Source organism: Nycticebus coucang, chromosome 3, assembly GCF_027406575.1.
Source record: "Nycticebus coucang isolate mNycCou1 chromosome 3, mNycCou1.pri, whole genome shotgun sequence".
NCBI lineage: Eukaryota > Metazoa > Chordata > Mammalia > Primates > Lorisidae > Nycticebus > Nycticebus coucang.
The window spans coordinates 143,497,507-143,524,349 of record NC_069782.1 but is presented as its reverse complement, the minus strand read 5'-3'; the positions used below and the strand labels follow the sequence as shown (position 1 = coordinate 143,524,349).

At 40.8% G+C, this 26,843-nt stretch overlaps 1 protein-coding gene across 10 annotated transcripts in view; it reads left to right on the top strand.

Moving 5' to 3' along the window:
- The window catches only part of ABLIM1 (actin binding LIM protein 1), a 316,427-nt gene that overhangs the window by 170,218 nt on the left and 119,366 nt on the right, over positions 1–26,843 (top strand). For all 10 annotated transcript variants that reach the window (XM_053583778.1, XM_053583779.1, XM_053583777.1 and 7 more), the window contains 2 exons: positions 20,630–20,813; positions 24,279–24,388. In XM_053583778.1, coding sequence (XP_053439753.1) covers positions 20,630–20,813; positions 24,279–24,388 — 294 coding nt within the window. The remainder of the gene's footprint in view (positions 1–20,629; positions 20,814–24,278; positions 24,389–26,843) is intronic.

Genomic DNA, 26,843 nt, shown 5'->3' with positions numbered 1-26,843 from the left:
GGGTGAAAGGATGGTCATCCATATTTCAGGCAAATGGTAATCAGAAAAAAGCAGGTGTTGCTATTTTATTTGCAGATACAGTAGGCTTTAAACCAACAAAAGTAAGGAAGGACAAGAATGGTCACTTCATATTTGTTAAGGGTAATACTCAATATGATGACATCTCAATTATTAATATCTATGCACCCAACCAGAATGCACCTCAATTTATAAGAGAAACTCTAACAGACATGAGTAACTTGATTTCCTCCAGCTCCATAATTGTCAGAGATTTCAACACTCCTTTCGCAGTGTTGGATCGATCCTCCAGCAAGAAGCTGAGCAAAGAAATCTTAGATTTAAACCTAACCATCCAATATTTAGATTTAGCAGACATCTACAGAACATTTCATCCCAACAAAACTGAATACACATACTTCTCATCAGCCCACGGAACTTACTCCAAAATTGACCACATTTTAGGTCACAAGTCTAACCTCAGTAAATTTAAAGGAATAGAAATTATTCCATGCATCTTCTTGGACCATCATGGAATAAAACTTGAACTGAGTAACAGTTGCAGGAATCTGCATACTCATACAAAAACATGGAAGTTAAATAACCTTATGCTGAATGATAGCTGGGTCAGAGATGAGATTAAGAAAGAAATTGCCAATTTTTTGGAACAAAACGACAATGAAGACACAAACTATCAGAACCTCTGGGACACCGCAAAGGCAGTTCTAAGAGGGAAATTTATAGCACCTCAAGCCTTCCTCAAGAGAACGGAAAGAGAGGAAGTTAACAACTTAATGGGACATCTCAAGCAACTGGAAAAGGAAGAACATTCCAACCCCAAACCCAGTAGAAGAAAAGAAATAACCAAAATTAGAGCAGAATTAAATGAAATTGAAAACAAAAGAATAATACAACAGATCAATAAATCACAAAGCTGGTTTTCTGAAAAGCTCAATAAAATAGATAAACCTCTGGCCAACCTAATCAGAAAAAAAAGAGTAAAATCTCTAATATCATCAATCAGAAACAACAAAGATGAAATAACAGACTCGTCAGAAATCAAAAAAATCCTAAATGAGTATTACAAGAAACTTTATTCTCAGAAATATGAAAATCTGAAGGAAATTGACCGATACCTGGAAGCACGTCACCTTCCAAGACTTAGCCAGAATCAAGTGGAAATACTGAACAGGCCCATATCAAGTTCAGAAATAGCATCAACTATACAAAACTTCCCTAAAAAGAAAAGCCCAGGACCAGATGGTTTCACGTCAGAATTCTACGAAACCTTTAAAGAGGAATTAGTACCTATATTACTCAACCTGTTCCAAAAGGTAGAAGAAGAAGGAAGACTACCCAACACGTTCTATGAAGCAAACATCACCCTGATCCCCAAACCAGGAAAAGACCCAACAAGAAAAGAAAATTGTAGACCAATATCACTAATGAATATAGATGCAAAAATATTCAACAAGATCCTAACAAATAGAATCCAGCAACACATCAAACAAATTATACACCATGACCAAGTTGGTTTTATCCCAGGGTCTCAAGGCTGGTTCAATATCCGTAAATCTATAAATGTAATTCAGCACATAAACAAATTAAAAAACAAAGACCATATGATTCTCTCAATCGATGCAGAAAAAGCTTTTGATAATATCCAGCATCCCTTCATGATCAGAACACTCAAGAAAATTGGTCTAGAAGGGACTTTTCTTAAACTGATAGAGGCCATCTATAGCAAACCCACAGCCAATATCACATTGAATGGAGTTAAATTGGAATCATTTCCACTCAGATCAGGAACCAGACAGGGCTGCCCATTGTCTCCACTGCTGTTTAACATTGTAATGGAAGTTTTAGCTACCGCAATTAGGGAAGAAAAGGCGATCAAGGGTGTCCATATAGGGTCAGAAGAGATCAAACTTTTGCTCTTCGCAGATGATATGATTGTGTATCTGGAAAACACTAGGGACTCTACTACAAAACTCCTAGAAGTGATCAAGGAATACAGCAGCGTCTCAGGTTACAAAATCAACATCCATAAATTGGTAGCCTTTATATACACCAACAGTAGTCAAGTTGAAAAAGCAGTTAAGGACTCTATCCCATTCACAGTAGTGCCAAATAAGACGAAATATTTGGGAATTTACCTAACAAAAGACATGAAGGATCTCTATAAAGAGAGCTATGAAACTCTAAGAAAAGAAATAGCTGAAAATGTTAACAAATGGAAAAACATACCATGCTCATGGCTGGGAAGAATCAACATTATTAAAATGTCCATACTACCCAAAGCAATATATAATTTCAATGCACTCCCTATTAAAGCTCCGCTGTCATACTTTAAAGATCTTGAAAAAACAATACTTCGTTTTATATGGAATCAGAAAAAACCTCAAATAGCCAAGACATTACTCAGAAATAAAAACAAAACAGGAGGAATCACACTACCAGACCTCAGACTTTACTACAAATCGATAGTGATCAAAACAGCATGGTATTGGCACAAAAACAGAGAAGTAGATATCTGGAACAGAATAGAGAACCAAGAGATGAATCCAGCTACTTACCGTTATTTGATCTTTGACAAGCCAATTAAAAACATTCAGTGGGGAAAAGATTCCCTATTTAACAAATGGTGCTGGGTGAACTGGCTGGCAACCTGCAGAAGATTGGGATTGGACCCACACCTTTCACCATTAACTAAGATAGACTCTCAGTGGATTAATGATTTAAACTTAAGAAATGAAACTATAGGGCGGCGCCTGTGGCTCAGTGAGTAGGGCGCCAGCCCCATATGCCGAGGGTGGCGGGTTCAAACCCACCCCCGGCCAAACTGCAACAAAAAAATAGCCGGGCGTTGTGGCGGGTGCCTGTAGTCCCAGCTACTCGGGAGGCTGAGGCAAGAGAATCACGTAAGCCCAAGAGTTAGAGGTTGCTGTGAGCCGTGTGACGCCACGGCACTCTACCCGAGGGTGGTACAGTGAGACTCTGTCTCTACAAAAAAAAAAAAAAAAAAAAGACATGAAACTATAAAAATACTAGAGGAGAATGCAGGGAAAACCCTTGAAGAAATCCGTCTGGGCGAGTATTTTATGAGGAGGACCCCCCGGGCAATTGAAGCAGCTTCAAAAATACACTACTGGGACTTGATGAAACTAAAATGCTTCTGCACAGCCAAGAACACAGTAAGTAAAGCAAGCAAACAGCCCTCAGAATGGGAGAAGATATTTGCAGGTTATATCTCTGACAAAGGTTTAATAACCAGAATCCACAGAGAACTCAAACGCATCAGCAAGAAAAAAACAAGGGATCCCATCGCAGGCTGGGGAAGGGATTCGAAGAGAAACTTCTCTGAAGAAGACAAGCACACGGCCTACAGACATATGAAAAAATGCTCATCATCTTCAATCATCAGAGAAATGCAAATCAAAACTACTTTGAGATATCATCTAACTCCAGTGAGACTAGTCTATATCACAAAATCTCAAGACCAGAGATGTTGGCATGGATGTGGAGAAAAGGGAACACTTCTGTACTGCTGGTGGGAATGCAAATTAATACATTCCTTTTGGAAAGATATATGGAGAACACTCAGAGATCTAAAAATAGATCTACCATTCAATCCTGTAATTCCTCTGCTGGGCATATACCCAGAAGACCAAAAAATCACAACATAACAAAGATATGTGTACCAGAATGTTTATTGCAGCCCAATTCATAACTGCTAAGTCATGGAAAAAGCCCAAGTGCCCATCGATCCACGAATGGATTAATAAATTGTGGTATATGTACACCATGGAATATTATGCAGCCTTAATGAAAGATGGAGACTTTACCTCTTTCATGTTTACATGGATGGAGCTGAAACATATTCTTCTTAGTAAAGTATCTCAAGAATGGAAGAAAAAGTACCCAATGTACTCAGCCCTACTATGAAACTAATTTGGGGCTTTCACATGAAAGCTATAACCCAGTTACAACCTAACAATAGGGGAAAGTGGGAAAGGGAGGGGAGGGAGGGGGATTGGTGGGATTATACCTGTGGTGCATCTTACAGGGGTATTTGCCAAACTTGGTAAATGTAGAATGTAAATGTCTTGGCACAGTAACTGAGATAATGCCAGGAAGGCTATTTTATTGTGATGAAAATGTGTCAAGTGGTCTATGAATCGAGTGTATGATGCCCCATGATCATATCAATGTACACAGCTATGATTTAATAAAAAAAAAAAAAGAAAAAAAGGTGGCACTTGTGGCTCAAGGAGTAGGGTGCCGGTCCCATATGCCGAAGGTGGCGGGTTCAAACTCAGCCCCGGCCAAAAACCACAAAAAAAAAAAAAAAGTTTAACTACTATTTATATTACTTCTCTCCCTGCTTTATCTTTTTCCTTAACACTTTTGTGAAGTGAAGGGTAACTCCTCCTTCACCCTGGAAGGTTCCCTGAGATATCAACTCACAGTAAGGCAGTTAATCAGATAAAGAGATCTATTTACCACACACAAAGGAGAAAATTACAGAGTACTCACCCAGTATCCAGTGCAGTCCTGAAGTTAATATACCCTCATTTTTATGGGGAGAGGGAGATGAGGAATACGGGTCATTCTGTTGAGTGGCAATAAATGGATACTAGGAAGGATGAATAAATACTTGGGAGAATGAATGGATGGGGGGAAATAGATTGACTTGGAAATGATTTTCCTTGGAAACCGAATTGACCTGAGAGACAAGTATTATCTCAAAATGGCTTAGGCCAGAAAAGACATCTGTCATTGGTTATGGAGCTATGTGTGTCTCCCTGGCAGATATCACAGATAGGAAAACTTACACTCAGGCAGTTCTTGGTTAAGCTGTTGCTATTGCTTAACTTTTTTCTGGTTTAGACCCTTAGCTTTCTCATCTGAGCTGAAATGGGTAGACTGGATATTGGTTATTTTGGGTCTCAAGTGGAAAATTAATAAAATTCCAGCAAAATGAAAGCAGCTTTTTATATTCTCCAGAATCTGAGCTCAGGCCTTCAATACGTATTTCGAAATCTTTGTCATTTGGAAACTGATTAAAAGGCAGAATTAGCAGGGCAAGGTGGCTTTTGCCTGTGATCCCAACAACTTGAAAGGTTCATGTGGGAGGATTGCTTGAGGACAAGTGTTCAAGACACGCCTAGGAGACATGGTGGTGAGACCTCTTCCTTTACAGAAAAAAAAAAAAAGAAGAAGAAGAGGGGGACAGATTTAACCAGGATGAAAGAAAATAAGTATAATGTGTAGGTGTTTCCTTCTTACTGCAAAGAAGAAACCACTTTCATCCTGTCTTTTGTTTACAAAAAGATAATCCTAAATGTTTTATTGTTTGACTTTTTCATCATGTTAAAGTGTTACCTTGTCAAATAAGTATAATTTAAAATCTTAAAAAATATTTAGAGTTTTGAATTCTAAACTGGAAGGACTGTTTCCAAAATACACTGCGTATCAGTTTTGACTCTTGTTAGGAGATAGTTATCGGTGAGTCTCTTGTGAGCAGAAGTGCTGATAGCCTTTTGTTTTGAATTACTTTTTAAGGATGTTTATATAACAACCACCTTTGGAAGATGGAGATAGTGTTTCCCTCCAGAGTCAAGGAGAGATTTGTTTGCTGTCTAGCATAATGAAGATAATGTCTGCCTCTAGAGCAAAGTTGGACAGGTTTACTTGTAGCTCATTATAAAAGACTGGAGTTCCCTAAGCTTGAGGATCCTCAGCTGTGACACAAACCTACTATAAGTGCAGCATCTGGCTGTGCCTACTAATGTGGCTCTGGGGCATTTGGGGAGCATGAAGGAAACCAATAACAAATATGAAGCTCGTGCTGCCTGCTGTGCTGGGAGTAATAATAGTCTTTTGTTTCTGACCCATGAGTTTCATATCTTCTGCTAGCATCCATAAAACTGGAGCAGGCAAATTTACTAACTTGCAAGTAGGGTAAAATAACAGATTTTTTTACTGTTCTTGACAATGCTCAGGTCATGTCTAAGAATGCCTACTTCTTGAAAAAGGGCATGTTAAAATTCACATAGCATTATCAGAGAAGAACAAACTAAGAAAATGATTTGTATAATCAAGGTTATAGGGATGTTTTCACTATGGAGGGAGGAAGAAAATTGACATTTTCTTCAACCATTTTTAAAGCGAGCAGTTAGCCAGTTGTATTGTTGTTTCTTTTTATTTCTTGACCCTGAACAATGGAATGCTCCATGCTCAGTCCTCCTCTTTATGTCCACTTTCTCATGACCTTATCCAATCTCATGGATTACCATCTGTCCCCTGACAATTCCCAAATCTATTCTTCTCCCCTGCAGTCCAGACCGGTATCTTCAGTAGCCTTCTCAGCTTCTCTAGTAGGCACCTCAAACCAAATTCTCCTGATCATTGGCCCCATCCCAACCATCCCAACCTTCTTCTCTAGCCTTCTAATTTCACCAGTTGTGAAAACCAACCTTCCGGTTGCTCAGGATAAAACTTTTGGGGTCATTTTCAACTTCTCTTTTTTTTTTTCCTCTTGTATAACACAACCCATCAACAAGTCCCTGCAGCTTTGTCTTCATAGTATATACAAATTTGCCTATTTATCGCTGCCCCTAAGATAACTCCCCTGCTAGTCCAAGCCATCCTGTGTCTTGTCTGGACTAGTAATTTTAGCAGGTCTTTCTGCATGGGCCGTTACCTCATATTCCCATAGTTTATTCTCAATGCAACAGCCAAAGTGAACCTTAAAGAAATGAAAAACATAAAAATAAAAACAAAGCAAATCCCCTCACCTTTCCAAAGATCTTCTCATCTTTTGGAATGAAATCCAGAAGCCTCAGTTTGACCCTCAAGACCCTTCTCTACTGTTACTCTGAGTTCATCTCTCACCATTTTCTCCCCAGCTCAGTCTGCTGAGCTGTGCTGTCCTGATTGATCGACCAAGTGTCAGATAGCCTCAGGATCTTTGCACTCACCATTTCTTTTGCTTGACAAACTCTTCACCCAGGTATGTGCCTGGTACCTTTCTATACCTCCTTTGGGTCTCTTCTCAATGTCACTTATCAGTGAGGTCATCCTGGACACTATCTGGTATGTACATATGTATATATGTATGCATGTATATTTATATGTGAGTTAAGTCATGTATGGTTTGCTAGTTCATTGCCAGTCTACCCCCACTAGAATGTGGGCACCAGCAGGGAAAGAAGTTTGTATTAGCAATTTTTAGCAGAAAAAAGCCTAAGTTAGAGTAGGCACTCAATAATATTTGTTGAATGAATGAAATGTTTATGATTGAGTGATACTATGTATACAGGTTGAATACCCCTAATCCAAAAATTTGAAATCTGAAATTCTCTAAAATTGGAAACTTTTGGATTACTGACATGATATCCAAAGGAAATGCTCTTTGGAGCATTTTGGATTTCAGATTTTTTGATTAGCAATGCTCAATTGATAAGTATATAATGCACATATTCCAAAATATGGAAAAGTCTGAAACACTTCTAATTCCATACATTTCTGATAAAGATTGTTTACCCTGTGCTAATTACAGATCATGATTTCTAAATAATTAAATCCAGGTTACTAAGATTTGGTTTCAATGAATGTTTTATAAGCATAGGAAGGAGGAAATTATGTATGTGTAATTCCTAGACACACTTTTTCTCACATACTGAGAAAATATTCTCCAATCCTTTTTTCAATCCTTCTACTTTCATGAAGCAGAAGGTTTTATAACAAAGAGAGAACTTTTAGGCTCAGAGACTTGGTCAGGCAATGATATCAAAGCTCAAATTTGGTTATACTGCTTAATATTTATTTCTACAGATTCTTTGTATACAGGTGAAATGATACCGGCTGTTGATTTTATGATGTAGATACACATTTGCCTTTTAAAACAATCATCTTTAATAAAAGCGAGCTGATTATTAAAAACATTAAATAGAATAGGGGTGGTGCCCATAGCTCAGTGAGTAGGGTGCTGGCCACATATACTGAGGCTGGTGGGTTCAAACCAGTCCGGGCCAGCTAAAACAGAAATGACAACTACAACAAAAAAATAGCTGGGCACTTGTGGTCCCAGCTACTTGGGAGCTGAGGCAAGAGAATTGCTTAAGCCCAAGAGTTTGAGGTTGCTATGAGCTGTGATGCCACAGCACTCTACACAGGGCGACAGCTTGAGACTCTGTCTCAAAAAAAAAAAAATAGGTCTATCAAAACCATGGCAAATAATAATGAAGGTGGCATGTGAGTGAAATTGGGCAAGCCTAGAAATGCCCCTCCAAGAGCCTGCTTGGATTTGCATTGGAAGTGATGAGGCTGTTTTCATGTAGCCTTCAGACTCAACCGTACCATGTTATAGCCATGACATCTACTGACAATTAGAAAAACTGCACTTCCATAGATAACTGTCAAAATGTTAGCTGTTATGGGAGATTTATCTACTGCTAATTATTTTGAACTAGTGAAGTTTTGGTTGTAGTTTGAAAAATATCATATTAAGAGTTAACATGTTTGGCCATGTTTCCCTTCCACTTAATCTAAAAGGGAGTTTGATATTGCCTAGAGAGGCATCATAGCCAAAGTGAGAAGTAGAGGGCGAAGTAGGTCCCTTGATAAGATCAACCTAGATGAAATGAGATAAGCAGCTTAAAAACCTTTTGTTCACATTAGGCTCATGCAGAAGAGCTTGAAGTAGGCTTTCTCTGATGGAAATGGGGTGTTTTCAAGTGTGCTTCTGTAATAAAAATTAACTTCGCCTTTCCTACCGACTGTGGATTATTGACGGTGTCCCACCATCTCCCACGAAAGCCTGTGCAAGGCCAAGGGTGGGTCCCACTTTCTCTCCAAGGAAGTAGATTTCACATTTATAGTGTACCTCAGTACCAATGACAGCCTTTCTCTTGTGCCTGAACCTTCTGCAATTCTGGGCTTCTCGTATTCACGTTATAACTGTCAGTGGGAACTGGGGAGAACCTCAGTAGATGTAATGTATCAGGAAATACCATGTGTACAGTTTGAAAGCTGCTTGGGGAGGGGTTTCTCTTCTAAGGATTCTCTGATCATGGCCCTTGTTGGGGATTTTCTTCAGAACAGCCTCATTAAATATAGAATTTTGGTATGAGACACTCAGCCAAAGAGTAGACATAAAAATGCATGCTTTAACCACACCTACCTAGTGGTGATATGCAAATGGGGAAAATCATGTCATCCAGACATGCTGTAAGGATTCTAAATAGGGGGAAAAGAAGCAAGGGGGTAGAACTCCCTACAACTTTTTTCTGTACCCACAAGCTCAAAGTTGAAAACTGAAATTAAATGATCATCAGTGATGAAGACCCTGGTTAACCTAGGGGCATAGTATAAATTCTGAGCATTAAACAGTAACATTGGTTTATTCAACAAACATTTTTTGAGTGCTCAAGCACACAAAACTAAGTTAAACACTTTCAACTTTAAGTTAGACATGATTCATGCTTTCTTCGGCCTATTAATCAGGCATCCAAATGGTCATACAAATATGACTTAACAACTGTGATGGAGGAAATGGACAACAAGTGTTGTGTGTGAGTGAAGTGAGCGTGCAACCGGAGGGTCTAGGTGGGTTCAGAGTGGGGCAGGTGGTGAGGTAAGGCTCCCCCACCCATCCCCACCCACCTCTCCAGGAAGAGGCTGGGCTGACATATCAAAGGTCAGTTAATTTCTCCTTGTAATAAAAGCCAACTAAATGGACTTCACTATTCCAAAGAGGTTTACATTCTTTTCTTACTAAAAGTCACTGAAGTTTTACATAAATCTCCCTGAGAATATTGACACTCGATGGCCTTCAAATCTTCACTGTGCCTAATGTTTACAGAGCATGTTATCTATCCACACACGGTGCTAGGCTATGAAGGGAGGAAAGGTATATACAACATCGTGCCTACCCCTGAAGAACTCGTGACCTGGGGAAGCAAGGTGAGATCATAGCTGGGGGCAGGACAGGTGCAGGTGAGTTGTCCAGATGCCACGTGGGGTGAGTGAGAGACCACGCAGAACACACTGGCCTGGGGATGTTGCCAAGGAGGGACCTAGTTATGAACATAAACCTCTAGAAAACTTATTGTCCTTCCCAGGACTAGGAAGGGGAGCATCCTGGATGTGGGCAGGTGTAGGGGCTGCCTTGTTCAAGACAGTAGATGGGGAGCACAGGGGTACAGCTAGAGCTGACACTGACCTTACTTTGAGCAAGTGAACTTTCTACTAGAAATGAATGAAACCATGATATTCCTATTGTCGTTGAAAGGATGGTGCTTTAAACATTAATTATAGTAACTATATTCCTTTTCAAAAATGAAACTAGCTTTTTTTTCTTTTTCTTTGAGACAGAGCCTCACTGTACCGCCCTCGGTAGAGTACCATGACGTCACACAGCTCACAGCAAGCTCTAACTCCTGGGCTTATGCAATTCTCTTGCCTCAGCCTCCCGAGCAGCTGGGACTACAGGCGCCCGCCACAACGCCCGGCTATTTTTTTGTTGGGGTTTGGCCGGGGCCGGGTTTGAACCCGCCACCCTCAGTGTATGGGGCCGGCGCCCTACTCACTGAGCCACAGGCGCCGCTGAAACTAGCTTTATATGTTATTTATAGTCTCATTATTTTAAAGATTTTCTGATACTGGGTGTCTGTGGAAAATTAAAAAAAAACAATATTTAAACTTTTTTCTCAGGTAGCATTAGTAGAAATCCTTATGTAGAATTATGTTTTCATAGACACTATTGCCGCTTAGCAGTGTGAGTCTTAATGTTTTGTTAAAGGAAGTAGGAAATGATCCCATTTTTTAATTATTATTAAATCATAGCTGTGTACATTAATGTGATCATGGGGCACCATACACTGGTTTTATAGACCATTTGACATATTTTCATCACACTGGTTAACGTAGCCTTCCTGGCATTTTCTTAGTTATGGAAATGATCCCATTTGATAATTTCTTTAAATCCCCTACTTCTCTTATTTATAATCTTTAGTCCATCAAGAAAGTCCATGAACATTAAAATTATTTTTAAATTATTTCTCTAGGACTATTAAAAATTTCAGATTATATCTGCTAATATCAGAATATATTTTTCAAGAATTAGTCTTTCTAAAAGATCATGTTCTGTGAAAGGGCTTGGGAAAAATTGCATGTTTTATAGTATTTTCCATTTTTGCCATCTTGGAGTAGATGCTTACCAGGTCAGGATCGTTCCATAAAGAACATGTGAACTTACAAAGTACATGGATATTTATGGAGCAAAATGGATAAAGATTAGAGGGAGGTGTTTGAAGGTACAGATTGTTTTTCGTGTTTTTTTAAAGCAAAATTGTATTGTCTAATTTATAAGAACTAATTCTTTGTATCTTGTTTTTGAAATGGAACTTTGGGAAGTAGTTAAGCAATGTGAATTTGACGTTATTTTCATTGCAACGTAACCCCGTGACCTGACCTATATGTGTAGGTCAGGGAAGTACCATTACCACATTGTCCATATCCACCAGGAAGCGTGTGCTGGCCGTCCTGGACAGAAAGGCCACTTATTCTCATAAACATTCCCTAACCAAATACAGTGAGTAGAGTAGCCCTCTTGTGGAGCCTACTCATTTGTAATCACCTTCATGGTAACAGCTATCAGCTTATCTAACCTACATCTCTTGGTACATGTAAAACAAATTCTTTTCCACTTTGTCCTCCTTAGATAGAAAAGAGCTGATCATCAATTTACTTAAAAGAACCCATTATACCCTTAAAGACCATTATTATCCTGACTTCTTTTTGGCGGGTTTATTCCCGTCTACTTTTTTAAAGTGCTCTTGCCCAGCCCTTTAATTCCTGCTACTGCCCTATAATCCCATCCTAGTTTCTTCTCATCTGCCTTAAATCACGGGGCACTAGCTAGTCACTGCCTTTTTCTCTGTAATCAGAGCTGCCTTTGTGAAATTGTTTCTTGAGTTGTTGAGTTGTAGTGACTTTTAGTTGCTTTAAAAAAAAAAAGTCTTAAGAGAAGTTGGGAAGTGAGTGGAGTTACTGCTTTGGCACCACTATTTGCCAACTAGGAGTTTCGGGAGCAAAGACGGGGTTATTAGCTCAATGGCATGTGGAAATGCCCTTTATCTTATTCAGTGCCAAAGGAACTTGGCTCCAACTGCAGCATCCAGGCAGCCTGGCACAAAGCATTATGAAAAGGGGGAAAGTATAGTGGAAGATATAAAATATCATAGGAAGTGAACGTTGCCTTCCGTAAGCTTTTGGTGATGAGGAGACAATGGCAGTATATGGAATATGACAGCAAAACACAGTCAGAGCCATATGTCAGTACTTGTTCTGTGTCCCAAAAGGTGCAGAGTTCAGAAGGGTGGACCTGATGGGGCCTGGAGGCTGGGCGGGGTCGGCATTGAAGGGGACCTGGGAGGAATATCAGTTGGGTGCTCAGGAGGTCAGTTTGACTAGAGAGTAAACCACTGTTCGGCAAGAGTCAGAGAAACTTTTGAAAGATGTGAGGCCTTGGGGTGCAGAGTCAAAGGATTTGGCAGGGCAGCACCTGTGGCTCAGTGGGTAGGGCGCTGGCCCCATATACTGAGGGTGGCGAGGTCGAACCCAGCACCGGCCAGCTAAAACAGCAATAACAGCAACAACAAAAGAGCCAGGCTTTTTGGTGGGCGCCTGTAGTCCCAGCTACTTGGGAGGCTGAGGTAAGAGAATCACTTAAGCTCAAGAGGTGGAGGTTGCTGTGAGCTGTGACGCCACGGCAGCACTCTACCAAGGGTGACAGAGTGAGACTGTCTCAAAAAAAAGGATTTGGCAGAGTAAAGCAAAAGAAAACCTCTTGATGAAAGCCTTACGTGAACTTGGAGGAGGGGTACATGGGAGATTGGATAGGTGAGAAACTAGAGAAAAAGCCCCCACAGGAAAGGTTAACAGACCCCATGCTAACTGCTTCCTGGTCAACACGCCCGTGCGTCTGTGCATTTACCTGTTTTCCGTAGGGTCAGTTTACAGACACACATATAACTATCACTGAGCTGCCTCTTGAGCCACAGCTTATAAAAGGCAAAGATTCATGAGCTAGCTCTTTTTGGAGGCTGAAAAAAGGGGAGACGGATAGTAGAGAACATAGAACTTAGTAAAGTTTACCTGTGAGCCCAAAATTCAAATACTTGGCCCAGCTTCAGTTGTAACTCCTGGGGCTAAGCAAGGCCAGTCCTATTAAGCATAGCCAACCATTTGTTTCTCCTGCACATTTTTAGTCCTAATGTTGGGTATTATTGTGTGTTACAGTAGAAGATTTTAATATTGTTTTTGTGTTATGGGCTAAATCTTAGACAAAAAAAAATTTATTGAGAGGATATTATTATTTTGTTTCTTGAGGTATTTGCAATTAATATTGTTTGTATGGGTGGCGCCTGTGGCTCAGTGAGTAGGGCACCGGCCCCATATACCAAAGGTGGTGGGTTCAAACCCAGCCCCAGCCAAACTGCAGCAAAAAAGTAGCCAGGCATTGTGGCACGTGCCTGTAGTCCCAGCTACTCGGGAGGCTGAGGCAAGAGAATCGCCTAAGCCCAGGAGTTGGAGGTTGCAGTGAGCTGTAACACCACAGTGCTCTACAGAGGGCAACAAAGTGAGACTCTGTCTCTAAAAAAATAAAATAAATAAAAAAAATATATATATACACACACACACATATAGTTTGTACATGAAGTTCCACAGTTTTAGCAACTTACTGCGTAGTCAGATTCTGTTTATCAATAGAGGTTCTGCAGTGGTTCCCTTCCAATTAAGTCTCTTATTATTATAGATTCAAACTCTGAATCAAATACAGTCTCTCTAATATCTTGCTTTGGGGGGCTTTTTCACCATCTGGTTTAGTCTGTAACTATCTTCTTTCCCAGAAATGATCATTGATTTTGATGTGCATTTAGAAGTTAATGAGAAAATACTCTTAAAGTTATGATTTTTGAGGCTTACGTATTTGCTTCCAGGCTAATGCATTAGTGAGAGTTATTCCACCAGGAAGCTGCTGCCTCACGTCACTGTTGATGAGTCTCTGTTCAACTATTCTGAGCTCTGGGCTACAGTGAGTCGTACTTGTGAGCTGCAGTGCGTGGTGGTAATTTCAAACGCTCTGCTCTGGGAATCAGAGTGAAAAATAGATTATTAACTCAGACCCCACGCTGTCGTGGAAATTTTGGTGATTTGGGAAGACACTGTCAAAGTCTACCTTTATATTCTTTATGAAGAAAGGGTTTGAGGAGATGAATAATACATCAGATGAAATAAAATTGTTCTAAAATGGGGCAGAGCATGGGCGCTGAGAACGGGAAGGATTTGTATTCACTGTGCTAATCTAAGGAGTAATGGTTGGGGGTCTGCACCACCCTCAGCGCTAGCAGGTGGAGGCAGGGATGGTGCAGCCCCAGGCGGGATGAAATTTGGCCTGATCAAGGGTAAAGAAGCACTTTCCGAGCATATGGACCTCATCATGGGCAGTGAGAGGGGCTGTAATCCAGGTCCCTTGCTTCGTAGGGCAAGGCTAGAGGGCTCATTGTGCCCTGTGAGGGGCTGAGGCCCTGGCAGAAGGCCAGACAAGCAGAAGCTGCCATAAAAAAGAAGAAAGGACCTACCCAAGTCTGCTGGCCCCGCAGTTAAAATTCTCATGTTGCTAAAAACTAAACTGAAAACATTGACCGTGTCTGGCTAGCACCCTCTCACTCTCTTACCGGCTTAGATCGATGAGAACCACAGCACGGCAAAGAGATATTCAGTCTCTTGGTGTGGATGAAGAAAATGTCTTTTGTATTTTGTATTTTACCCACAAACCCTTCCCAAAATTCTTTGGGAAGAATTTTAAATATCCATCCCTTCTCCTGAATGTTTGGCAATATGAGCTGGTAGACAGGCAGTTAGATGTCACTGAAATGAATTTGTTGGGACATAAAACGTAACCGCTGTTTTTAGAAGGCTGAAGAAATAGTCCCTACTGAAGCCGTGCTCATGCCACTGAAATGCTGTTCTGTTTTCACCCTCGTTTGCCACCTCTATCCTTTTCCCCTTCCTGTTACCTGGTATTTTTACAACACAGGCAGCTCCTCTTAATTTGCGTAGAAGATTTAAGATTGTAAAATGTGCTTGCTACTAATTTCACAACTTTTATATAGAAGTTCATGGATATACATATTCCTACTTAACCAGTGGTTGATTGTGTTCAGTGGTTTATAGAGAATGAGTTTCCAAGAATCACATCAACAAGGCTCGGGGATGTTTGTAGCCAGGCTTTCGTGATGGTAAACAGGGCAGGACTCGGGGAGCCATGAGTGGGGGCTGTTTTAAATAACCAATCATCAGGAAGAACGTGATTAATCTCTTTCACTGGCAGCTCTATATTCTGAGGAAGGAATGTATGATTTTCCAGGGACTTACGTTAACTTTCAACTAAAGCAAAGACAAACAGAGCACCCAAACTTAAAAATCTAAATTTATCCTACTGAAGTCTATCCTTACTAATTGAGATCTTTGTGATTGTTTAGAAGCGAAAGTTTTGCTTTATGCCACCAGATAGGAGTATTTGCTAAGCTGTTAATATAAAACAAATGAAAGATTTTTAAAAGAAAAATGTTTTAATGTTAACCTCCTAGAGATTTTTGGTCAAAAAGAGCAATACTTCTGTCAAAGTGTAATTTTCGAAAAGTTACATATAGGATTCCCCTACAAACAGGGAGTGAGCATGTATGGAAGATTTATTTAACTCACGATGGTAAAGCTGGTTCAAAGTGGAGCTAAAGGAGTGGGTTACAAAGGCATTTAGGAAAGAATGTGGGAATAAGGTGGCAGAGCTGGCTATAAAACTGATTAGTGGTTCAACAGAGTGACAAAACCAGACAGAAATCATTTCATCTCTACTGAACAAGAATGGAAAAGTTAACATGAACTTCCACAGTCTGGGCCTTTGATCAATGGTAGTGAACTTGCCAAATGCAGATCCAATCCCCCAGGGGAACGAAACGATCAAGGATGAGCCTTTGGACAAAGCTCCAACCTGATACTGCAACATGCTTTACTCCTTTCACTTTGTTTACAAGGTTTGGATAACTTTTCTTAGCTTAAAGATGAACCTCCATTTATATGAGGTACCTGGAGGAGTCAAATTTATTTTTTATTTTTTTTGTGCTTTTTGGCCGGGGCTGGGTTTGAACCTGCCACCTCCGGCATATGGGACCGGTGCCCTACTCCTTGAGCCACAGGCGCCACCCAGGAGGAGTCAAATTTATAAAGACAGAAAGTAGGATGGGGGCTGTCAGGGGTTGGAGGTGGAAAATAGGGAGTCAAATGAGGGACATAGTTTCAATTTTGCAAGATGGGAAGAGTTCAGCCAAGCGGTGGTGGTGATCGTTGCACAATAATGTGAATGGACTTAATGCCACTGACCCGTACACTTAAAAAATGATTAAGATGATATATTTTAAGTGTATTTTACCACAGTTAAAAAAATAAAATCAAAAAGCGAGCTGACACATAGATGTATGAAGAGAAAGTTAATACTACTTTATTCTGAAAGAATCAATAACCTGTGTTAACTCACTTTTCTTAACTATGATTTATGTTCATAAAAACAAACTTTTAAAAAAATGTGATTAGTTAAATGTGTTACTCTATGACAGTTGTTTTAAGCATAAATCATAGACAGCCCGCTGGGCTGTAGATACTGATCTCATTCATTCTTTTAAATACCTGTTCCCTATACTGGACACACCATGATTTATTCAACTCTTTCTCTGCAAATTTAGGTTGTTTCCAGGTGTTTGTTTGTTTTTGTTTTTCTGCCAATACAAACACTGCTATAAAAAAATCGTTTTGACATAGGAGAGCAATGCTGAAGGCCAGGATCTGAGCAGTGACAGTGAGGAGGCAGAGGGAGGAATGGATCAAAGAAATATTTGGGAAAATGGATTAGACTTAGTGTCCAGTTGAAGATGTTGGTGTAAGAGTGGGAGAATGGATGCTGCTGCAATCTTACTGAGAGGAGAAATAGAAAGCTAGCAGAAAGTTTCAGGTTAATATTCACCTGTAGATTTTTTTCTTTTTTTTGAGACAGTCTCATTTTGTCACTCTCTGTAGAGTGCTGTGATGTCATAGCTCACATCAGTGTCAGACTGTCAGCCTCCCAAGTAGCTGAGACTACAGGCACCTTCCACAAAGCCCAGCTAGTTTTTAGAGACAGGGTCTCTCTCTAGCTCAGGCTGGTCTCGAACTCCTGAGCTCAGATGATCCGTCAGCCTAAGCCTCCCAAAGTGCTAGGATTACAGGCGTGAGCCATTGTGCCCGGCCCAACCTGTAGGTATTTTTGGTTAAAAAGAGTAACACCTTTGTCAAAGTATAATTTCCAAAAAGTTAAATATAGGACTTTCATATGAATATGAAGTGAGCACATATGAAAGAGGGATGGCGGAGAACCTGAGGTGATAGGGTCTGTTTTGCAAATGCCAGTTTTGAGATAGGCATGCGGTCTGTCTCTGCCCAGCAGGCAGCTTCAAGTCAGGTCTAAAACTTGGGAAAGATGTCAGAGAGGGAGATACTTGATTTGAGAATCACTTACACAAGGTCATAGTTGAAACTAGGAGCATGGGTGAAAGGTGTCCCCACGGAGGTCTCGTAGAGGAAGGAGATGGCATCCTCAGGAGAGAGCCACCTGCCTCTAGGGGTCTGGGCTGGGAGACTGACTGAGGAGGGGTGCACAGAAGAGGAGGAACAGGGTTTGTAAAGCTGGGGAGGGGAAAGAGGGAAGATCTGAAATTGTTACAGCTACCCTGTTTCCCCGAAAATAAGACAGTGTCTTATTTTAAGGTGTGCTCCCAAAGATGTGCTAGGTCTTATTTTCAGGGGACGTCTTATCTTTCCTGTGAGTAGGTCTTATTTTCGGAGGATGTCTTATTTTTGGGGAAACAGGGTAGTTTGTTCTTAGGCAATGCCATAATGTTGACTATCTTTAGGAATTAACAGCACTGGCTTTCCCTCTCCCCTGCTTATTGTGAGTACCCTGCCTCTGCGAGTCTTCAAACACTGATTCCCTGTATAAACCACTGGAAATAATGATATGGTTTGATAAGCCAGCTGGAGCACTCCTTTGAATTTAAGGAAAAAGCCACATCAAATCACAGCAGGGCACAGTTCCATTATAGTTTGGCATCAGTTCGCCATAGTGTTAAGAAGTCATTTCTTGAGGCTGTGCTATGTTCATAGGAACTAGGACTTTATTATTAAAGGAGAGTGTCAGTTTCACAAAACTATATAAACAAGAAAAAGCTCCACAGGGGTAACCTAAGAAAATAGTAAATAAAAAGAATTTTTAAAACATTTAGAATTAGCTTTGAAATAGTCTCAACAGTCATGTTAAGATATTGCCAGCAGCCGGGTGTGGTGGCTCACGCCTGTAATCCTAGCACTGTGGGAGGCTGAGGCGGGAGGATTGCTTGAGCTCAGGAGTTAGAGGCCTGTCTGAGCAAGAGTGAGCCCCGACTCATGAAAAAAAAATGGAAAAAACCCAGCCAGGCGCTGCGGCCAGAGCCTGTAATCCCAGTGGCTTCGGCGGCTAAGGCAGCAGGATGCCCACAGCCCAAGTCTGAGGTTGCAGTGAGCTATGACGCCATTGCACTCTGCTCAGGACATCGGGTAGAACTCTGTCTCAACAACAACAAAGATATTGCCACTAGCTTTTTATAAAGAATCTATGAATTTTTAAACCAAGGCTAGGTGATAGGAAGAGAGAATAAAAAGAATTACTAATTGTCTGAGTGTATTATTTTGTCCCTTCTGGCTTTCAGAAATACCTGAGTTTGGAAGAATAACTGAGTCATCAGAACAGCTGATGTCATTGAGAAGCAAAATGTTTGGGAACCTGCCAAGTTTTAGGCAGGATTCAATTTAATTCAAAAAGCGTGTTCTCTATTTTATATTAGATACCGTTAAGTTTCTGGAAAATAATCAAAAGAAATAAAGACTCTCACCCTCAAGTCCCTTGTCATCTTGAAGAAAAATAAGATCTGTACATAGAAAACATTGAAGAAAACTCTCTAGGAAGGTGCTCTGTGACTCCCCACCCCAGGGCTTGCTTGTTATTGCTGAAGGAACTTGCAGTCAGTATGAGACTAGTCTGCACTTGGGGTCCCCTGACCCACAGGACTCATTTAGGAAGGAAGATGCCAGTGGGAGAGCAGTGAGGGTGGAGGGAAGGCTGGCAGGTCAGACGAGGCAGCAGGTGGTGAATGAGCTGTTTTCCAAATAATATGATGGCAGAAGTATTTATAGGGTAGTCAGTTTTGGGCATGATGGACTCAGGCCATAATCTTGGGTTACTTGATTGTAAATTGCAAAAGTCATAGCTGTGGAGTGTTGATCTAAACAAAGACTGATGAAGCCACAGTGGAAAGCTTGCTTGTGGGTTCTGTGTCACCTTGAATATCTCCAGTGGCTGGCAGTTAGTGAAGAGTGCTGACCGAAGGTGGCGGAGTCGTTCCTTCCATCAGAATCCTACTGTGCTCAGCACTGGTTCATCTCCATGCGTTAAATGAGTCATGGACACTAATGAGATAAGCCCTGGAAGCGTTCTAGTAGGTCCTTAGGAGAGCATTTCAGTGATTAAACTCACTTCTCCCTGCTCAAACTGAGTGCCTATTCTACCTGCTTGTAGGAATAACCAGGAAGAATCTCAAGGCCCTGAATTGTGTTGAAATCACCTGACCTTGGGGATAGAGTGTTATAAGGTTACAGATTTCAAGCTTTGGCTGTTACTTCCCAGTCATTTGACAGTAGCAAATCTTTACTATCAGAGACTGCTTTAGGCTTTATTTGTGGGTGAGCTGTCGAGACCTGCTCTGGTCTTGTCTGGACACGTAGCCCCAGCCTTGGCAGTGGGACCTGCTTGTTTGTACTACTGCCATCACCCACAGCTGCACAGCGTGAGAGATGCCAAGATCCAGACACAAGAAGACATCCTCTTTGCATGTCTTGAGGTTGTGACAGGTCTTTCCTCTTTTACCTGTTCATTTTTATCTTTATATTATATATAAATAATTGGCTTACCTATTTACTGTACAGAGAGAAAATTAAACATCTGAATTTCTCATAGCTGTGAGAAAGTATTTCCAGAGTGTGAAATAATAGCCACTGGAAATTTCAGCAACGGCTGCTAGTACAGTGGAAATTTATTACTCAACTCAGTAACAATCTTGGCCCAAACCAGGCAGTTGTGTGGGCAAGCAGTGGGCACCTTCCCTAAACAGCACAATGCCAGGGACACCTTTGTGCGTATTTGAGACAGCCTAAAATAGGGTATCTTTCTATCAAAGGCTGATTACCTCTGAATCTTAGACATACCACAGAAGCTGTTGAGACCCAGCCAGTGCATTTTACTCGTATGAGATATTGCATAGCTCCCCAAGGGAGGGAGGCAAGAAGGAAATCAGAGCCCAACAATAAATAGCTCTTTGTGCCCGTCCCCTGCCCAGCCCCAAACCGTTGAGATTGTAGAGTATGCAACCAGTATTCAGTAGAAGGCAGCTGCCCAGCAGCTTGGCAGACCGTGACCAGATGCAAACTTGTCATTCTACAGTGTGTGGCTGCGACCTGGCACAAGGGGGCTTCTTCATAAAGAATGGAGAGTATCTCTGTACCCTGGACTACCAGCGGATGTACGGGACACGCTGCCATGGCTGTGGGGAGTTCGTGGAGGGCGAGGTGGTGACTGCTCTGGGCAAGACCTACCACCCCAACTGCTTTGCCTGTACCATCTGCAAGTAAGTGATTGTCCTCCCAAAGTCTGTGGCTCCCTCCAGCAGAGAAATGCTGAGATATGCACCCTTCGTCTTGAGTAGTATCTTAAAAAAATATTCTTTTTCTGATGTGTCCTTAGATTTCTCTTATTATCGGTCTTAGTAAAAAAATAATTTACTTGTGAATCCTTATACCTGGTGTCCTTTACAAAGTAATATGTCTGGTTTTAAGAGGCTTGAAACCAAATCTAAAAGCTGCTCCAGGTCTTGAAATAGTTTCAACAGTGAAAACATTGGGGTAAGGGGTGGGTGGCACAACCACTTAGAAGGATAAAGCTTATTTGGAAGTAGAAGTTTGTATGTGTTTAAAATAATCCCTTTACAGTAGGTGTTGCCAAACTATGGCCAATGGGCCTGTTCTTGAAAATAAAGTTTTATTGGAACTCAGCTATGTCTATGTGTTTTTCGTTTGTTTGTTTGTTTAGCTATGTCTGTTTGTGCGTTGCCTGTTGCTGTTGTCACCCTGTGGTGGCTGAGTCGAGTAGGTGGAACAGAAACCCTACGGTCTGGAAAATCTAAAAAATATTTACAATCTGGTATTTTGGGTGAAAAGTTTGCCACCCCCTGTTCTGTAGGTATCATCTACCAAGCTGGCATCTTAACTGTACAAACCAGCTTGATTTATCATCCAGGGATGAAAGGAACTTTGTGGAGTGTGAGTAGAGAAATTTGGTGATGTTGTGTTTTGAGAGCTACATATAAAACTTTGGTTTGATTCCTGTACCTGGGAAGGAGACTTACCAACAAGGGCCGTCATTCACTTTACTGATTCACCCTAATTCTGTCCCATGCCTTTTTGGGTGGGGCTCCATTTTACTCTGCCTTTCTAGAAGCTGTGTTGTTTGTTTTTCAGCATTTCATGTTTCTTAGCCAGACAGAATGTAAACTCTAGAAAGGTACATTTAATTTTTAATTAACAAGATAATACTGATGGATAAATCGTAATAGGACAGATGAATGTTCATGATAAAATTACTTAATTTTTATAGCTATGTGTTAGCTAACTTCCCAATTATATTTTTAAATCTTAACTAAAAAATTCTGGATTAATGTGCTGAATATTTTTCTTATTTAATCAAAAGTAAAGTTCCAGCCTGACTTCTCCCGTCTCAGGCTGTTGCATCCAGCCAGGTAACAGTCCTGGGTTGGCATTGAGAAGCCCCAAGTTCTAGTCTTGCTTCTTGGGTTGAGCTGAGACCTATGTAAATAAGCTTTTTCAAGAAAATTGCCTCGGCTTTAAAATGAGAGGCTATGATCTAGATTCTAGTTCCCAAAGCACTGGCTTCTAGTGGAATCTCCTGATCACTGGAATCTCCTGGGTGGGGGGAGGGTGGAATAGGGATGGAGTCTCTTTGAAAAATATCCATTTATAGCCAATTTCTCCCCTAAAACCTGTACTATTTAGTAGTTTCTGGAGGTTTCCCAAGTATGATGTTAATTAGCCAGTGTAGAAGGTTCTGGTCCAGGTAAACTCTTAAGAGCCCTTTGTTCCTGACCCTGAGAGGTCAGTGTTTTAAAGTTAGTATGATGATAGACAAACATTTATTAACTATGGCCCTATCCTTGGACATTTGAGGCAGCAAAGGCACACTATTGCTTCCACTGCTCATGAATGGCACTAATTAAGAGTTTACAAGTTGTGTTCATATAGAATTTAATTTAACCCTCTCAGCAATTCTGTGAAGTGAACCCAAAGTCACAATCCTTGTTATAATGAGTCAGTCTGAGTGTCAGAGTTTTGAAAGTCTTATTCTCAGGTTAATGTGGGAAGAATAAGATATGAACCCAGGATCTCTAACTCTAAATTCAGTCTTCTTTCTCTAAGACAGTGGTTCTCAACCTGCGGGTCAAACCCCTTTGTTAACAATGAAAATACATCACGGCATTAGGAAGGTTGAGAACTGCTGCTCTAACAGAAGGAAGTGAACCAATATGGGCAGAGGACTTTGGAAGGAGGGAGGTCCTGAAAAGGGGCATTTACAAAATAAGAAAACTCCCAAGTTCAGAAGGCCTGGCCCCAAGTTGAGAATTGGACAATGCCTTTGTCCTGATCACAGACAAAAGAACTAGTGCTTACTTGAAACCCTCCTTCAGAACAGATTGAAAGTTTGTGCAGGTTTAGTAATAAATGAGCATGAAGCAGCAGACCCACTGGTATCCACCAGAGTGTGACTTTGATTATTAAAGACGGAGCAGGTTCTAAGTTGGGTGGATGCCATCTGTACCTGCCTAGCTGGTCAATCCAGGCAAGGCACTTCACCTGTCTGGGCCTCTCTGTACAGTGGGTGGCAAGTGACACAGCACCACAAACAGAGAGTGTCCTCACACCACCTCAGGACTTTAGCAATGTAGGGGTGTAAGAATTAAAAACTCTCCTTGATGACTGGTCCCAGGCACATTTGTAGTTAAGTCCAGATTTACCTGTGTGTGTTTATTACTGTTAACTCTTAGGCAACCTAGGGGTGACTTAAAAGGGGAGATAGCAGCTGTGAAAGTAAAAACAAACACCAAAAACCTTGAACTTGTTCTTAAGTCATTGCTACTGACTCAGATTGGTAGTGATATTCGCTTGTGAGTTTTACATTTCCTATTTGACAGCATTAAACGTTTGAAAACTCATGTTGATGAAGATTATGAGCAGATTGGCCAAATGAAAGTAAGCAGACAGGGAAACTGTCATATGTCTATTAATTAATGACCTTTTTAAAAAATCTGTCTTTCTGGTGAACAGGGAAGAGAAGAAACTCTAACATACATGCAGAAGGTGGTATTTTTTGCAATATGTGCTGTTATCAATGAATGTCTAATGTGAAGGGAAATCATCTTCTGAAAAGAAGCTAATACTAATTCTTAACCAGATAATTACAGCTTGTCCTGTTTCTCCCAGTTTATAAGAGACTGGGCCTCCAGCCCTGTGAATTATTCAGTTCACCCATTCAGATGTCCAGGACAAAGTCTAATTCAGCATAATTAACACAGGGCTCCAGGCCTGGTCCCAGAGAATGGAAAGACTCACTGCCGGTCTCCTAACTAGTTCTCTTGGGGAGGGGCTGCAAGCATCCGTTGGAATTTGTGGCATTTAAAACGTTTCTTCACAGAGGATTTTCCATTTGGAAATTTCTTGTTCTGTTTGCTCTGCTTGATGACTTGTTGGAACATCCCTCCACTAATGAGTGGAGGTAATTCATTCCATTTTACTGCCTTGTTACCCTTAGAACTAGTGCATTCTCTTTTCTTCTCAAAATGAGACACATTTATTTGTCTGGACTCTTTCCAGATGGCTGGCGTGGTTATGAGTGCATTTCAGACATTGTTTTCTGGTGCTCCTCCAGGAAATAAATTTGCACCCCAGGGCAGCAAGCAGAAAGAGTAAGGACAAGGAATGAAATTGCTGGAATAACCTTGAGAGTGATGTCTTTCTGTCTTCAGGCGCCCATTTCCACCGGGAGACCGCGTCACATTCAATGGGAGAGACTGCCTTTGTCAACTCTGTGCACAGCCCATGTCATCCAGTCCTAAAGAAGCCACCTGCTCCAGCAGTAAGTGCCCTGGCGACCTACTGACGTGAACATCTTTGTAGTTCAAAGGTAGCTCCGGCAGGTACCTTCCCTTCTGAGAAACTCTGTTAGCTGGAAACACGAGCAGTCCTGTCTACTTGAATAGACATTTCTCCAAAGATGATTTTTAAAAAGGACAAGAGATACATGACAAGGTGCTCAGTGTTACTAATCATCAGGGAAATGCAAATCAGAACCACTGTGTGACCCCTTTTTGCACCTGTTAGGATAGCTGTTATCAAAAAGATGACAAAACAAGCGTCATAGTAGGCGTGGAGAAAAGGGCATCCTGGTATAGTGTCGATGGGAATGTGGATTAGTGCAGCCTTATGGAAAACAATATGGAGATTGCTAAAGAAAATAAAATAGAGCTACCATATGACCCAACCATCCCTTTGCATACACGAAGTTATCTAGTATATGAAAAAAATTAAAGTAGGAAGAAAAAGCAAAATAAAAGGGCTGTATTTATATGGGGCAATCAGAGAAGACCTCTCTCAAAAGATGGTACCTAAGGAGAGATTTGGAGATAGTATGAGAACAAGCTGTACAAACATCGGGGGATTTGTCATTATTTGTGACAAGGTTCTGTTTGACCTGTCAGAATCCACAGAGAATCAACTTCTGCCAAAATAAAAATAGAAGCCAATCGCACCATTTCTTCTAGTAAGTAACATTGGGCAGGTGAGTTAACAAAGTTTAAGTTGAAGTATTCTGAACTCTGGAAGCCAAACAGGGAAGCTCCGTTTCCATGTCTTTCCTAAGGGATTAGATTTCTGTGGATTTTACCAATCCTGGAGAGACCTGGAATAAACCCCTTTAAGCTCTAAGTGAGTCTTAATACATAAGAATGAGATAAGCCACTTTTGCACCAGAATTTGGTGCAATTTATAATAGTGATTCCAAATCTTCCTATTGAAGTAGAAACCTTATAATTGTTTTTTTAAAAAAATGTTCTGAGTAAAGTATTTGCATAGAAATTGGATTTTGACCACTGGAAGGAAAGGAGAAAATACACTTATTAGTGTATCTTGTTTAGCACACGTGACTGGTCCTTGGCATGTGGACTTACGGTCAGCACACATGACCTACTAATAAATAACAGCAGCCTGGGTGGGACAACAGCTGTGAAGGCCAAACCCTAGACCTCCAGTAGGGCTCCACATCCTTCACTGTTCTTACTTCCTTGTAGGTCGCTCAGAAGACCACTGTAGGAATAGTCACCCCACTGTTTGGGAGGGCTTGGTACTTTGGGAATACTTTATCAAAAACTTTGGAAGAATTCTTCAGTCTAGTTGAAAAAGAGGGCTTTTTATGAGTCCCAGGAGATGTGATGGCTATAGCAGAGGATCACATCTGTGAGGCCTATAATAGGAATGGCTGTGTCCTCTAATTTTGTCAAGTTCCTTAGTGCAACTATCTTTTTGGATAGTTGGGGAAACAGAGGCCCATGGGCTTACATAAGTTCACATAAGGTGTCCAGTGATAAGGTAAGGTCAGATGCAGGTCTTTATTGGGTTTTTACTTTCTTTCTTGTTTCATCAAAGACTCCTTATTGTTTAGTTTAAAAAGTGGTGTATCTTTTGGAGGGTTTTGTTTTGTTTGTGACACAGTCTCACTCTGTTATCCTGGGTAGAGTCCCATGGTGTCTTAGCTGACAGCAACCACAAACTCTTGGGTTTGAGAAATCCTCTTGCCTCAGCCTCCTAAGTAGCTGGGACTACAAGTGCCGACCATGACTCCCAGCTAGGTTTTCTATTTTTAGTAGAGACGGCATCTCACTTTTGCTCAGGCTGGTCTCAAACTCTTGAGCTCAAGCAATTCACCTGCCTCAGCCTCCCAAAGTGCTAAGATTATATGCATGAGCCACCACACCCAGCTTAGAAGCAGAATCTCTTTAAAGGCTTCTAGTGCTCTGTGGCTGTGCAATTTGGGAACATGCTACCTAGCCACAGCGCTACCAAAATGGTTATTCTAATTTTCATTAATTTAAAAAATGTTCATATGGCTCACATGTTGTGCATATAAAAAGAAATGTATAAGTATAAAAAAATCAGATTGACATCTATTGCATTTTTAGCATAGGATTTAACAATTATTGCTTATGTGCAATTGGTTGGGCCAAATCCTGTTTTCTCTTCTGTTTCCCAAGGATGAATTCCCATTTCTGTGCAACTTCTTTGGTCAGAACATTTTTATTTTTAACAAGTATAAATACTCACATGGCATTTATGGGGTACGTGGGTGTCTATAAAAAAAGAGAACTCTTATATATGGATACACACGTGCAAAATATCAAAGCCAGGCAGCCACATAAATGCTAGAGCAGTGGGAAATTTCAGCAAGTTTCTGAAATTCATCACAGCATGATAGGAAAACACTTGTTTGTTATTTGTAACTCTTTCAAAGTAGCCTAATGTGACTTTAATTCTTTATT